Source organism: Microtus pennsylvanicus, chromosome 1 (assembly GCF_037038515.1).
Source record: "Microtus pennsylvanicus isolate mMicPen1 chromosome 1, mMicPen1.hap1, whole genome shotgun sequence".
Classification (NCBI taxonomy): Eukaryota; Metazoa; Chordata; class Mammalia; order Rodentia; family Cricetidae; genus Microtus; species Microtus pennsylvanicus.
The window spans coordinates 219,910,749-219,921,738 of record NC_134579.1 but is presented as its reverse complement, the minus strand read 5'-3'; the positions used below and the strand labels follow the sequence as shown (position 1 = coordinate 219,921,738).

The following is a 10,990-nucleotide window of genomic DNA, read 5'->3' as shown; positions in this document are numbered from 1 at the left end:
TGTCATTTCAGTGGGACCGTTTTGTCAAGCCTGGCCTGTGATGTGTGCACAGTGGCTCGCAGGTGCAGAAAACCAGTTACAGAACAGAAACCAAACCATAGAGAGCTGATAAATAGTCTCGAATAATCTTACCACAAAGTCCACTCAACCCTTTCACTCGAGTTGCAAAAATAGTAACTGAAACTGTCACATGGTTAACAGGCTATATTTTACACATCACAAACGTACTCTAGACTTACTGCAGCTGGTCTGGTCTCTCTCTAGTCTCCAGTCCGAAGACTAACTCATGCCCTACACACAGAGGGTTTTCTTTATAAGCAGACAAGCCATTGCTTTTAATAAGAATCTTTTATTGTTTATTATTAAAATGGAAGGTTAATTGGTACAATGCTATGCATAATCTCTCACTTAAAAAATTAAACAAATGGATAAAAATAGAGCAGTGAGCATGTAAAAGACAAAAAAAATAAGCATTTCTATAATGCCCTTGGTATAGCTACGGACTGACGTTATCCATTGCATCTTAGCACTTTATGGCTTGCTCCTTTACTATGTAATTGCTGACTTTTTACAAATAATTAACAGATTCAATAAATGTTACATACAGTTTTAGATTTGCAGTCAACTCAGCTAGTTAACTCAGTTACTCAATTAAGTGTCAAACTGGTAAAAAAATAAAATAAAAATAAAGAAATTAAGAGCCCATACTTCAAAAATGCATTATTTTTCTATAAAATCTGTACAACAAACAGGCTTTTAAGCAAATGACCTAGCCACAGGGGCATGTAGTACTAACCCTGAGCTATTGCTGTTAATATCAGGATTTATGGGAAATGTTCTTCAGGAATAAAATGATCATTTATCTTAAATGTGGAGAAAGTGAGAATTTTAAAAACTGTGTGCCAGCTCTGAGTTCTATCATAATTTTTGTTTTTAATTATAACTAGATGTTTCAAAGTTGAGTTTTTCCCCAACACACTACCTCGCATATCAAAGATAAAAACTTATCTTTGACTTCAGGATAACTTTATGTCAAAGATATAACTGCTTTTAAAAAAGGTTGTTTTGTATAAACTTTAGACTTGGCTATACAAAAGGAAAATATGAAAATATAAATCCACAGACCAACTTTAGATTTCCCCAACGGCTAATCATTGGAGACACGTCCAGAAGCAATAATCTATGATTACAAAGCATACACTAAAAATTCCCACTGAATATAAGAAAAAAAATTGTGAATAAGTAAGGCACCGTAGAAGAATAACAGCTATAGAAAGCAGACTTCACAGAAAGATTCGGAGTCTTCCAAACAGATAGTTGTAGTACTACAACCAACTTTCAGTGGTTTACCAAGATACCTTTCTTGCCCTGGCAGCTGTTACTTAACACAAAACAAAAGAAACAAAGATAAAATGCTTGAGGGAACAAGAGTGGAGCAGAAAACTACAGGAGCCCACATATCCTTTTTCTTAAATTTAATTTGTCATATATAAGGTTTTTATGTACAATCAGTGTGCACTGTAACAGTTTATATTAAAAAGTTAATCAAATTCATCTAAAATGTTACCTGGCTGCATAGCACATTTGACATTATTGCCCATACATGAAAAGGGAAAACACATGGATTTACAGTAACTTTTGGCCATTTTGGATTCTGAAAGTGTTCACACACCTACCCTTTTAAACCAAATGCATCTGAAAAAGTTTCCAGAGCATCAAGTTTATGATTCGCGTATTACCCAACAGTTCTCTGGTAAAAGTACAAACATAATATTGACTTCCAAAAGAAGGGGTAAACACGTATCTAATAAAAATATCCAATATAAAAAGAGGACTGAAAGGAAGAAGTGGCCCTTTCCCCGTTTTTACATTCTAAACAATGATTCCATCAAGACAAATCATTAAAAAGTGTTATTACACTGATTTTTTTTTTTAATAAGAAGGCCTGAGTTGGTAGGGAAAGGAACAGTCTGGGAAAACAAGCCTGAGAAGGGCGAGGAAGGAGAGCTCATTTAATACATTTACAATAATTTACAGCCATCTTCTTCTGTAAAAAGGCATAATAATAATCACAAACAGGAAATTCCCGGCTATATTACAGACATAAGTACAGGATTTAAATATTCAAGCTTGTGATGGAAGCGGCAAGGTGGTCGCAGTGTACAATGTAAACAAGTAGCTTTGGAAAGTGAACAAAGTCCTTGAGTGTTTTTTCTTTATTAAGAAAAGAACTCTCTTTCATTCCTTCCTGAAACATGATCACAGGTCAGAGTAAAGTTCATATACAAACATAATTTAAATGGAGTCAGTTGGAAACCACTGACATAAAAACAGTTTATTCAGCCTACACGGGAGGGCAGTGTTGAGGTCCCTGTTATAGTAAACATTTTCCATTTCTTTAAAAAAAAAAAAAGTACTGCCATATCTGCAGTACAGTGCAGCATAATCCTTAAATATAAAAATATTTTCTCTTCTGTTGGGATAATAGACCTTGCGTCCTGGGAAGAAGTAACAATACTGCTACTGATAGAAGAGCTGTTGCATCTTTCAAGTCATGTAAGGCAATTACTGTGTTGGTTTATCATCTATGGCTAAAACCAAAGTCCACATAGACAAGTTATCAGCTTCTGTTATGTTTTCCGGCTACTCCAGGTATGCTCAGGTGTACTTTTGTGTTCAGTTGAATGTTCAAACGGAGACCTGGAGCCATAGGGAGACCTCTGATCTAAAGGTGAACGAGGGCCGGTGCTGGCAGCTCGGTGGTCCATTTGCCAATCAGAGAGAAACCGATAATCCCTGGAAGATTTATGATGTGTGTATTCAGAACTTGACCGGTGGTCCGAGTGCAGTCGATGGTCCGAATGACACCTGTCCTTCACACCTCCTTCCACACCTGACCTGTGCTCGCGACTCCTGTGGTCATCCAGTTTTCTGTGTTTCTCTCTGTCACTATAGTACCTAATGCAAGAGAAATTTAGCCTTTTAGTCAAATTAGCAAGTTAAAGTTCCCAAGTAAAACCGTATAGAAAATTATAAATATCTTAAAACAGATTTTAATTGTATAGAAGTTCAGTGTTTAATCAAACCTTATAAAAGTAGCTTAGAATAACTTTTCGTCTGCACCACAGAGTTGCCTCTAAAGCAGCTTTAGCAATCACTAGAAAACCCTACTTAGAAACAAATCACTCATTAGAAATCACCATGAAAACGCTGGTTCACAAGACCACAGAGCCAGCGCTTTAACTTTACTCACAAATCACTTCTATCAATGTACCTCAATATTTGAGGCACTGAAATAACCACAGCTATGCAGAACCCCTCAAAACTGAAGCCATTTACAAACCTCTAGGAGGAAAATTTAAAATAGAAGAATGTAGTCTAAGAAATTCATATTGAAACTTTCCATTTAGTCTATGATGTCATTTAAACATTTTCTTATGCAATTAGTTATGTAATGCATATATCAAGAAACTGACCCCAATAAGAAATCTCTAACATACAGCTGCCTTTTCAGATAAAATGCTCTTACTGACCAAAGATTCTTATGACAAATATGTCCTCCAGAAGTTTGTGACATTATTGGCATACGCAGTTACAGATATGGCTTCTCTTCTTGTCACACGTCCCTAATGGAGAGCCCTTCTTCAGTTAATGGACTTAAGTAGTAAGGGCTCCAGAGTGGCACCTTCAGCCCCTCTTACTTTTTTCTCATCTTTACGTTTATCTTTCAGTTTTCTGAACTTAAATTTTAGCAGTGATCACAAATTATTAAGAAGACTTTTTACACAATAAAGGAATAAAGTGTATTTTGCAGTTAAATTATATTTTGCCTCAGAGGATTTCAATATCCAATGCAAACTTCTCCCCGTAGAAAGCCTGTCTTTGTGCCAACACTCTGCAAATGCAACTATAACAAACCACACTTAAAATTACAAAACTTTTACATCTCATTGCATATTCTGATACCAATGTAACACTTCAAAAACCATTTTAGAGAAAAGGTTATAAATATAAACATGAAAAGTACTATCAATTTTTAAATTTATAAGCAAGTAAGATTTGATGTGCTCTCATGAAAATGAAATGGGTCTATCCCAAAAGTACCAAATGTAATTAACAAGAGAATGATGGGTAGAAGAAAAAGTTCCAAAGTCGCTTTCCCGTTTACCTGCTGTCTTGCTTGTAGTGATCCCATTCCCGATGGTCTTTGCCATTGCTAAATGAGGAGTAGGGTCTTTTCCTGGAATCACTCTTCTTATAAGAATCTCCCTGGTGGCGGTCTTTATGATGATCATGGTACTGAGATAAGTGTCTATCAGAAGAATAACTGTCCCTGCTGCTATCATCATGATTTGTATTCTCTTTTAACCTTTCCATATCTATTAAATAAATAAGTGAAACTTTATTAATAAATTTTAAAATGTCTTACAAATACGTAAAATATTAACTCCTGGCAAAACAAAATCAACTCTCAAATATAGGTAGCTAAAGCATTTTTAAAATGGTTTATAAACACAGAACCAAAGCTTTTAAAGGGTTTCGCAGTAAGGGCAGCTCCCACCCTCACAAAAAACCCCAACTGGACATATGAAGGAATCGATGGACTATGGGGAGCTCAGCCCTAGTGGACACACAGAGCTCCTGCACCTGCGGTTGAAGGAATATTGAAGAAGGAGACAAAGAAGCCAGAATACTATCAAGTCTGTGCTAACACAAGTCTCTCCTAAAAATGACTGCAGAAGATAGGCCCAGAACAACGGCAATATCAATGGACACATTAATAAGGACAGAGAATTCTGTGGGGTCCGACCCCTAGACAAATAAGCTCAGAGGAGATTTTTTAGCTTCTCCCCAGTGATGAGCCCCCTTATTAGTTGTCCAGTGCAAAATGGTCAGTCCTAAACCCATATACAAACAAAACCAAAACACAGCAGCAGGTTCTATTAATACAGAACACGAACTCATGCACACACACACACACCAAGGAAAAAACACAGCAGCAGGTTCTATTAATACAGAACATGAGCTCACGCACACACACACCAAGGAAAAAAAGGTTATCATCTTCAGAGCGGGAGAGCGTGGGGGCAGATTCGAAGGAGGAAAGGGGGGAACGTGATGTAATCACAACTGAGAACTACCGAGGCCCATGTGTCTCAGACTCTATTTTGTAGTCACAGGATAAGCATTCCTTTTCTTAACAATAGCCCACAATTACTAGAAACTGGCTTAAAGGCTTGTTTTTAGAAGGAACAACTGAAACAGTATTTAAAATAATTTAAATAATATAATGGATTACAATTACAGCATTTACTCAAAATAAACGCACTTTGAACAATAATAACAGCTTTAAAGAATAATTTGACTTAATAAACAAAAGGAGGCCCCTGGGGAGCTACACCTTACAAACTAAAAATGTCTGCAAGATCTGCAAGATTATGAGGCCCTTAGTTCAGATCCTAGCACCCACATAACAAGCCTGACCAAGTTCCCAGGAAGCAAAGAGAAGAGGACTACAGATGCTTGCTGGGCTGCAGGCTGAAAATTGCGGGTCCAGGCTCACAGTGCCTCCCTCTAAGTACTGGCAGGAAAGGTCCAGGCTCACAGTGCCTCCCTCTAAGGTACCGGCAGGAAAGGTCCAGGCTCACAGTGCCTCCCTCTAAGGTACCGGCAGGAAAGGTCCAGGCTCACAGTGCCTCCCTCTAAGGTACCGGCAGGAAAGGTCCAGGCTCACAGTGCCTCCCTCTAAGGTACCGGCAGGAAAGGCTATGCAAACCCTCTGCAGCCTGTGCTCCCACTGCGTATGCTCACACAGACCACAGACACACAAGTAAGTTCACACAAACTAAAATAAAATAAAACCAAGCATACAGGCACGCACACGCACACGCACACACACACACAGAGGGAGAAGGAGAGGGAGGGAGAAGAAAAAGAAAAGTCTTAAACGTTTACCTGGATTTCTAGCCACATGAGGAGTAACGTTGCTGTTCTGGTCACTGTTTTGCTAAAATAGAACACACACATATCAGGCACTTTCAAATAGCCTAAATACTCTCCCAGGATAGTGTGTGTAACAGTGGGTTTAAGTTGGATATCCTTAAGAAGATTCTGATGTTGTAAGGTTTTCACATTCTATACGTACATAGAATTTATAAATATAAAATTTATAATTTTCTTTTTCTTTTTTTTTTTTTTTTTTTTTTGGTTTTTCGAGACAGGGTTTCTCTGTAGCTTTGGTGCCTGTCCTGGAACTAGCTCTGTAGACCAGGCTGGTCTCTAACTCACAGAGATCCGCCTGCCTCTGCCTCCCGAGTGCTGGGATTAAAGGCGTGCGCCACCACCGCCCGACTATAATTTTCTTTAAACAAAACAATTCCCTTCATGTTTTTAAAAATTGACTTTGAAATAATTTCAGAGAGACGCTGAAGACGACGGGCACCGGCCATCTGCTGAGGCTGCTCCACGTGACACAGCAGAAAGCCAACCACGACACAACACTGCCAGCTCAACTGTGTTCCCGTCAGATTCCCTTTTCTCCTGCACCCTCTGCTCCAGAAGCCATCACCTCTCTGTAGCGATCTTTTCTTCTATACCTTGACAATTTTTATGAGTATTGTTCAATACTTTTATTGAACAACCCTCCAATGCAGTGTGTCTGAAAATTTCTAGTTAAATCCATTACACACTGTCGGTGACGTCACAGGTAGGGTATGCTTGCTTCTCTGTACAGAAGCTGAGGTTTTCACACTGGTTGAGATGATTTAAGATGTCACACAGCTTCTCTTCTGTAAAGAGAGTATGCTCCTTTCATAATCACTATCTCACAAGACCAATTTAATATCCTGTTTCCTTGCCTATTGATCTAAGCTAATGCTGTGGATCTTGTTTATGCCAGGTACAGTGCTCAAGCGCTATTTATTTAATTTATTCATTACTTCTACATTTGTTAACTGAATTCTCCATTTGTTATTGGATAATAAAGAAGGTATATGGCCTCAATAACATAATTTAAGGAATAAAGTATTATATACCACTTACCTGAGATTCTTGTCGTTTTTTAATAGCATGCTTATACAGTTTATGCAATTTTCTTGCATCAAACTCAGTAAACTTAGATACAAAAATCCACAGGTTTCTAGAAGGAAAAAAAATTGGCAAATTAATCTGGTAAAAAATATTTAGTTTTAACATAGAACCTCCTATAACTCTCTTTATACACTAAGGATAGCCATAGCCCTCTCTCTATAAAACGAAGTGTACACTAAAGAAATCAATTATCAGAGACCAATAAGATAACTCAGCGGGTAAAGGTACCAGCTACCAGGTCTGACAACCTGGGTTCAAACCCAGGAACTCCATGGCAGAGAGAACCAAGTCTCTCCAGAAGTTCTCTGATCTTCATACATGTGCTATGGTATGCTCAGGCACACATGCATATGCAAACACACAGAAAAAATAATTTTAAGTAATAAAATAATGAAATTAATCTTCGTGTCTACTTTTCAAAATTCCATGCACACAGGAGTTTCCAATCACACGAATATTTTATTTCTCGTTCAAATCCCTTCATTTTTCTTTGGAATGAAATCTAGTATTTGATCCTAATCTAAAATGTAATAAATACATATAAACCTAAGCAAGTATCAAAGGTTCATTTTGTAATATAGATTATGTGTGTAATATCAGCTGCATTCATAGCTGAATAAGAACAGTAGCAGGTAACAGCTTAATCCTAAATAACACATTACACGAATTTTCATTTTTAATGGTAATATAATGGCCGCAAGAGTAACAGAGGAATCTGGAGTATGAAGTGTGTCTAGTGTCTAGGCCTGTTCCACCCAAAGGCAGCCGTTAGTGTGACAGGTGCGTGCATGTGTACGCTGAGTCATATTGTGTATAACACAGCTCCAATTATCAAACGCTGCCAAATTCAACCTGTTAGCTTAGTTGTCACAAGACAAAAAACACAGTAGTCATATTTACCTTAAAATGTAATTTGAAAGCAAACTTGGTTGAAATAACAAATTGAATGATACCTAAAAGCTACAGAAACAGAAGATTCACCTAGCTTTAACATACACATTCTGCAGTTACAGCAAGAGGTAGGGTTTTATTAGCAAATTGCCTTTTGGTTAATCATTAAATTCCTCTATAAAATGCATTTTGTTTTAGAAAAACATCTCATTGTGGCAAAGGGACAACCATCAGTACTCATAAACCCTTGTGCAAGGAGGGTAAACACAGGGCTTCCTCCATCATACCTACTTCAACCCCACAAAGACCCCCCATTCTGTTTGTAGACATTCTAGTGTGTGCCCATGTCTACATGTATGTGGGTACCTGTGTACAGTGGTGCATAGAGACGCAAGACATCATACCTTACAGACTGAAATGAGGGCACACCTCACCTGGCTGACCTCCACAATACATGACCGTGAACTCTGGATTTCCAGAGGGCTGTCACGTCTACCTGGCTTTTCTGGGGTCTTGGGGATCCAAACTCAGGCCCCCAAGCTTGGAATACAAACGTTTTATGCATGAAGACATGCCCCTAGCCCTAACTTCAGAGTTCTTAAAAGGTATTGTTGTATAAACAGCAAGTGTGTGAGAAATATGAAAATGGGAAACAAACAAAATGCAAATATTCTATCCTTCTGGTCCTCAATGGATATAGTGGCCTTTAAATAAAAGCTAGCATTCCAGTCAGGTGGTGGTGGCGCATGCCTTTAATCCCAGCACTTGGGAGGCAGAGACAGGCGGTTCTCTGTGAGGCCAACCTGGTCTACAGAGTGAGTTCCAGGACAGCCAGGGCTACATAGATAAACCCTGTCTTGAAAAAAACAAAAACAAACAAACAAAAACCTAGTATTTCATTTTAGTTGTTTTTAAGACACATGGTACAAAAATAGAGAAACATGGAGTAATAAAGAAGGCAAGCAACCATGACCGCTGTGGAACAAGTCTAGCTCTACAGAAAAGGCGCAGGTCTTTACTATCAACTTCCTGAGTGCAGTCTTCACCTTCTTCCGTTCTGGAAATTCGGTAACTATTCTTCAGGTGTCCACAGGCCAGGTCTTTTATCATCTGCTATATTTTTCTCGAATAATTTCTGTTTCAACAGTGTTAGCTATGAAACCCAGGACCTCCTGCCCAACGTTAAGTCTTAATACGAGCTATTCTTTCTTTTCTTCTGTATTTTATTATTTTGTCCATGTTCTATGTGCGCAGGCATGTATGTACAGAGCATACGTGGTAGCTCTCTCCTCCTACCATGTGGATACCTCCTGGGGATTGAATTCTGTCATCAGGGCTGGCAGAAGGCACCTTTATCCACTGAGCTATCTTGTTAGGCTCAACTTTTGCTTTTAAAAAAGAAAAACTTTTCTCCAAAAGAGCACTAAAATTAGAGCAAAGGTCTTTTCATTTCCTAGGTTATTAGCCGTGTGTGCGTGGGGGGGGGGGGGGTATTTCCCCTGTTACCTTTAAGGAAATGTGTATAACCACACAGTTCAGGGAGAGAGGATTCAGTGAGGGAAGGACAACACCACTGAGGTCACCTGCAGGGTCACATGGAAACCTGCTACTGTGGAAGATCTCTAAAATATATTCATGTATGAAAGGAATCTAAATGGGATTATTATACCACGGAAGAGAGATGCTGTAACTAGACATCTCATACCACCAAGTAAAACCATCAGTACCAGGAATGGGTCACGTCATAGAATCCCCGAAACACATTAGGCTATTGCCAAAACTATTGGTCACACTCAACAAACAAGCATTAATACCCTTTTGTTGAAGACAAATATGTCATCAAATATGCAGAAGTACAGCTGGTGCCTAGACCCTTCACCCCTATTGACTAGTGTTCATGGTTCTGGAAGGTACTCTGCATGCCACAAGAGAAGGAAGGAAATCATCAACCCAGCTACAAACCGTGAAACAGTGACCTGCCTCAGATATGCTGAGGCAACAGTGGCACAGATAATGTAGTAGTCACCAACTACCCTGTGACTGATTCTAAGGCCTGTTACATGAAATGGAACCCATGCCTGACACTGCTTGGGTGGCAGAACCCGAGCCTGGGCAGGCCACAGGCTCCGGTGAAAACGAGTTCTACTGTTCTGCTAGCGGTACACAGCAGTAAAATGACTCCTAGCAACACTCTGATGTACCCATACATCAGCCTCACTCAGCCAACAAAGCAGCTTTCTCTTGTAGTAGATGGAAGTTAATACAGAGACACCAACTGGACAATGTTCAAAGAATGAGAGACCTAGCAGGACTCTGTCCTAAATGGGATGTCTTCATCCCCTCCCCTCAGGGCTAAGGGATTGATGCAGAAGAGGAGGTGGAAGATTGTAAGAGTCAGAGAGATGGACAACTCTAAGGTAGAGTTTCTGATTAACAGGACTGATACTCGTATGAACTCAGAGACTAGAGCAGCACACACAGGTCCTGCACACGTTCAAGGCAGATGGGGGAAGTAGACATGACAGTCACCCTTAACCAATGTGCAATCCATACCCGCTTGCAAAGGAAAGATTAGTTTTCTCCTATGGATTCTCACTGGGTATAACTGGCCAACAGAAAATGAACTAAACGATATTTTCATAGGCTTTTTATCTCATAGTGCTTTGTTTGAGCACTTTTCGGTCTATTGGGCTATAAATAAATATATATATATATATATATATATATATATATATATATATATATATATAGCTAGTATATTTTAGTTTCCATTTGTTAATATTTTTGATTGTTTCTGTCTATTTTTTAAAGAGGAGGAGAAAGGGGGAGTATGGAGCTAAATGGGTAGAAAAATCTGGAAGAAGTTCAGGGAAGAAAAATTGACCAGAACATATTGTATGAAAAAAAAAACTTTTTCAATTAAAAACAAGAAAAGAAGAAGAACTAAACAGAGGGAAAACTAAAGGATATTTGCCTAATTGGGTGAAGAAAAAGCAAGGTCAGAACATAA

General features: G+C 38.7%; 1 protein-coding gene across 2 annotated transcripts in view; it reads right to left on the bottom strand.

The window, feature by feature from the left end:
• Positions 1-1,460: 1,460 nt before the first annotated feature.
• Chd1 (chromodomain helicase DNA binding protein 1) overlaps positions 1,461-10,990 on the bottom strand; it is a 71,460-nt gene continuing 61,930 nt past the window's right edge. For both annotated transcript variants that reach the window (XM_075951757.1, XM_075951766.1), the window contains exons 33-36: positions 7,042-7,138; positions 5,956-6,007; positions 4,169-4,379; positions 1,461-2,958 (exon numbers count right to left, since the gene is read on the bottom strand). In XM_075951757.1, coding sequence (XP_075807872.1) covers positions 2,631-2,958; positions 4,169-4,379; positions 5,956-6,007; positions 7,042-7,138 — 688 coding nt within the window. In that variant the 3' untranslated portion in view covers positions 1,461-2,630. The remainder of the gene's footprint in view (positions 2,959-4,168; positions 4,380-5,955; positions 6,008-7,041; positions 7,139-10,990) is intronic.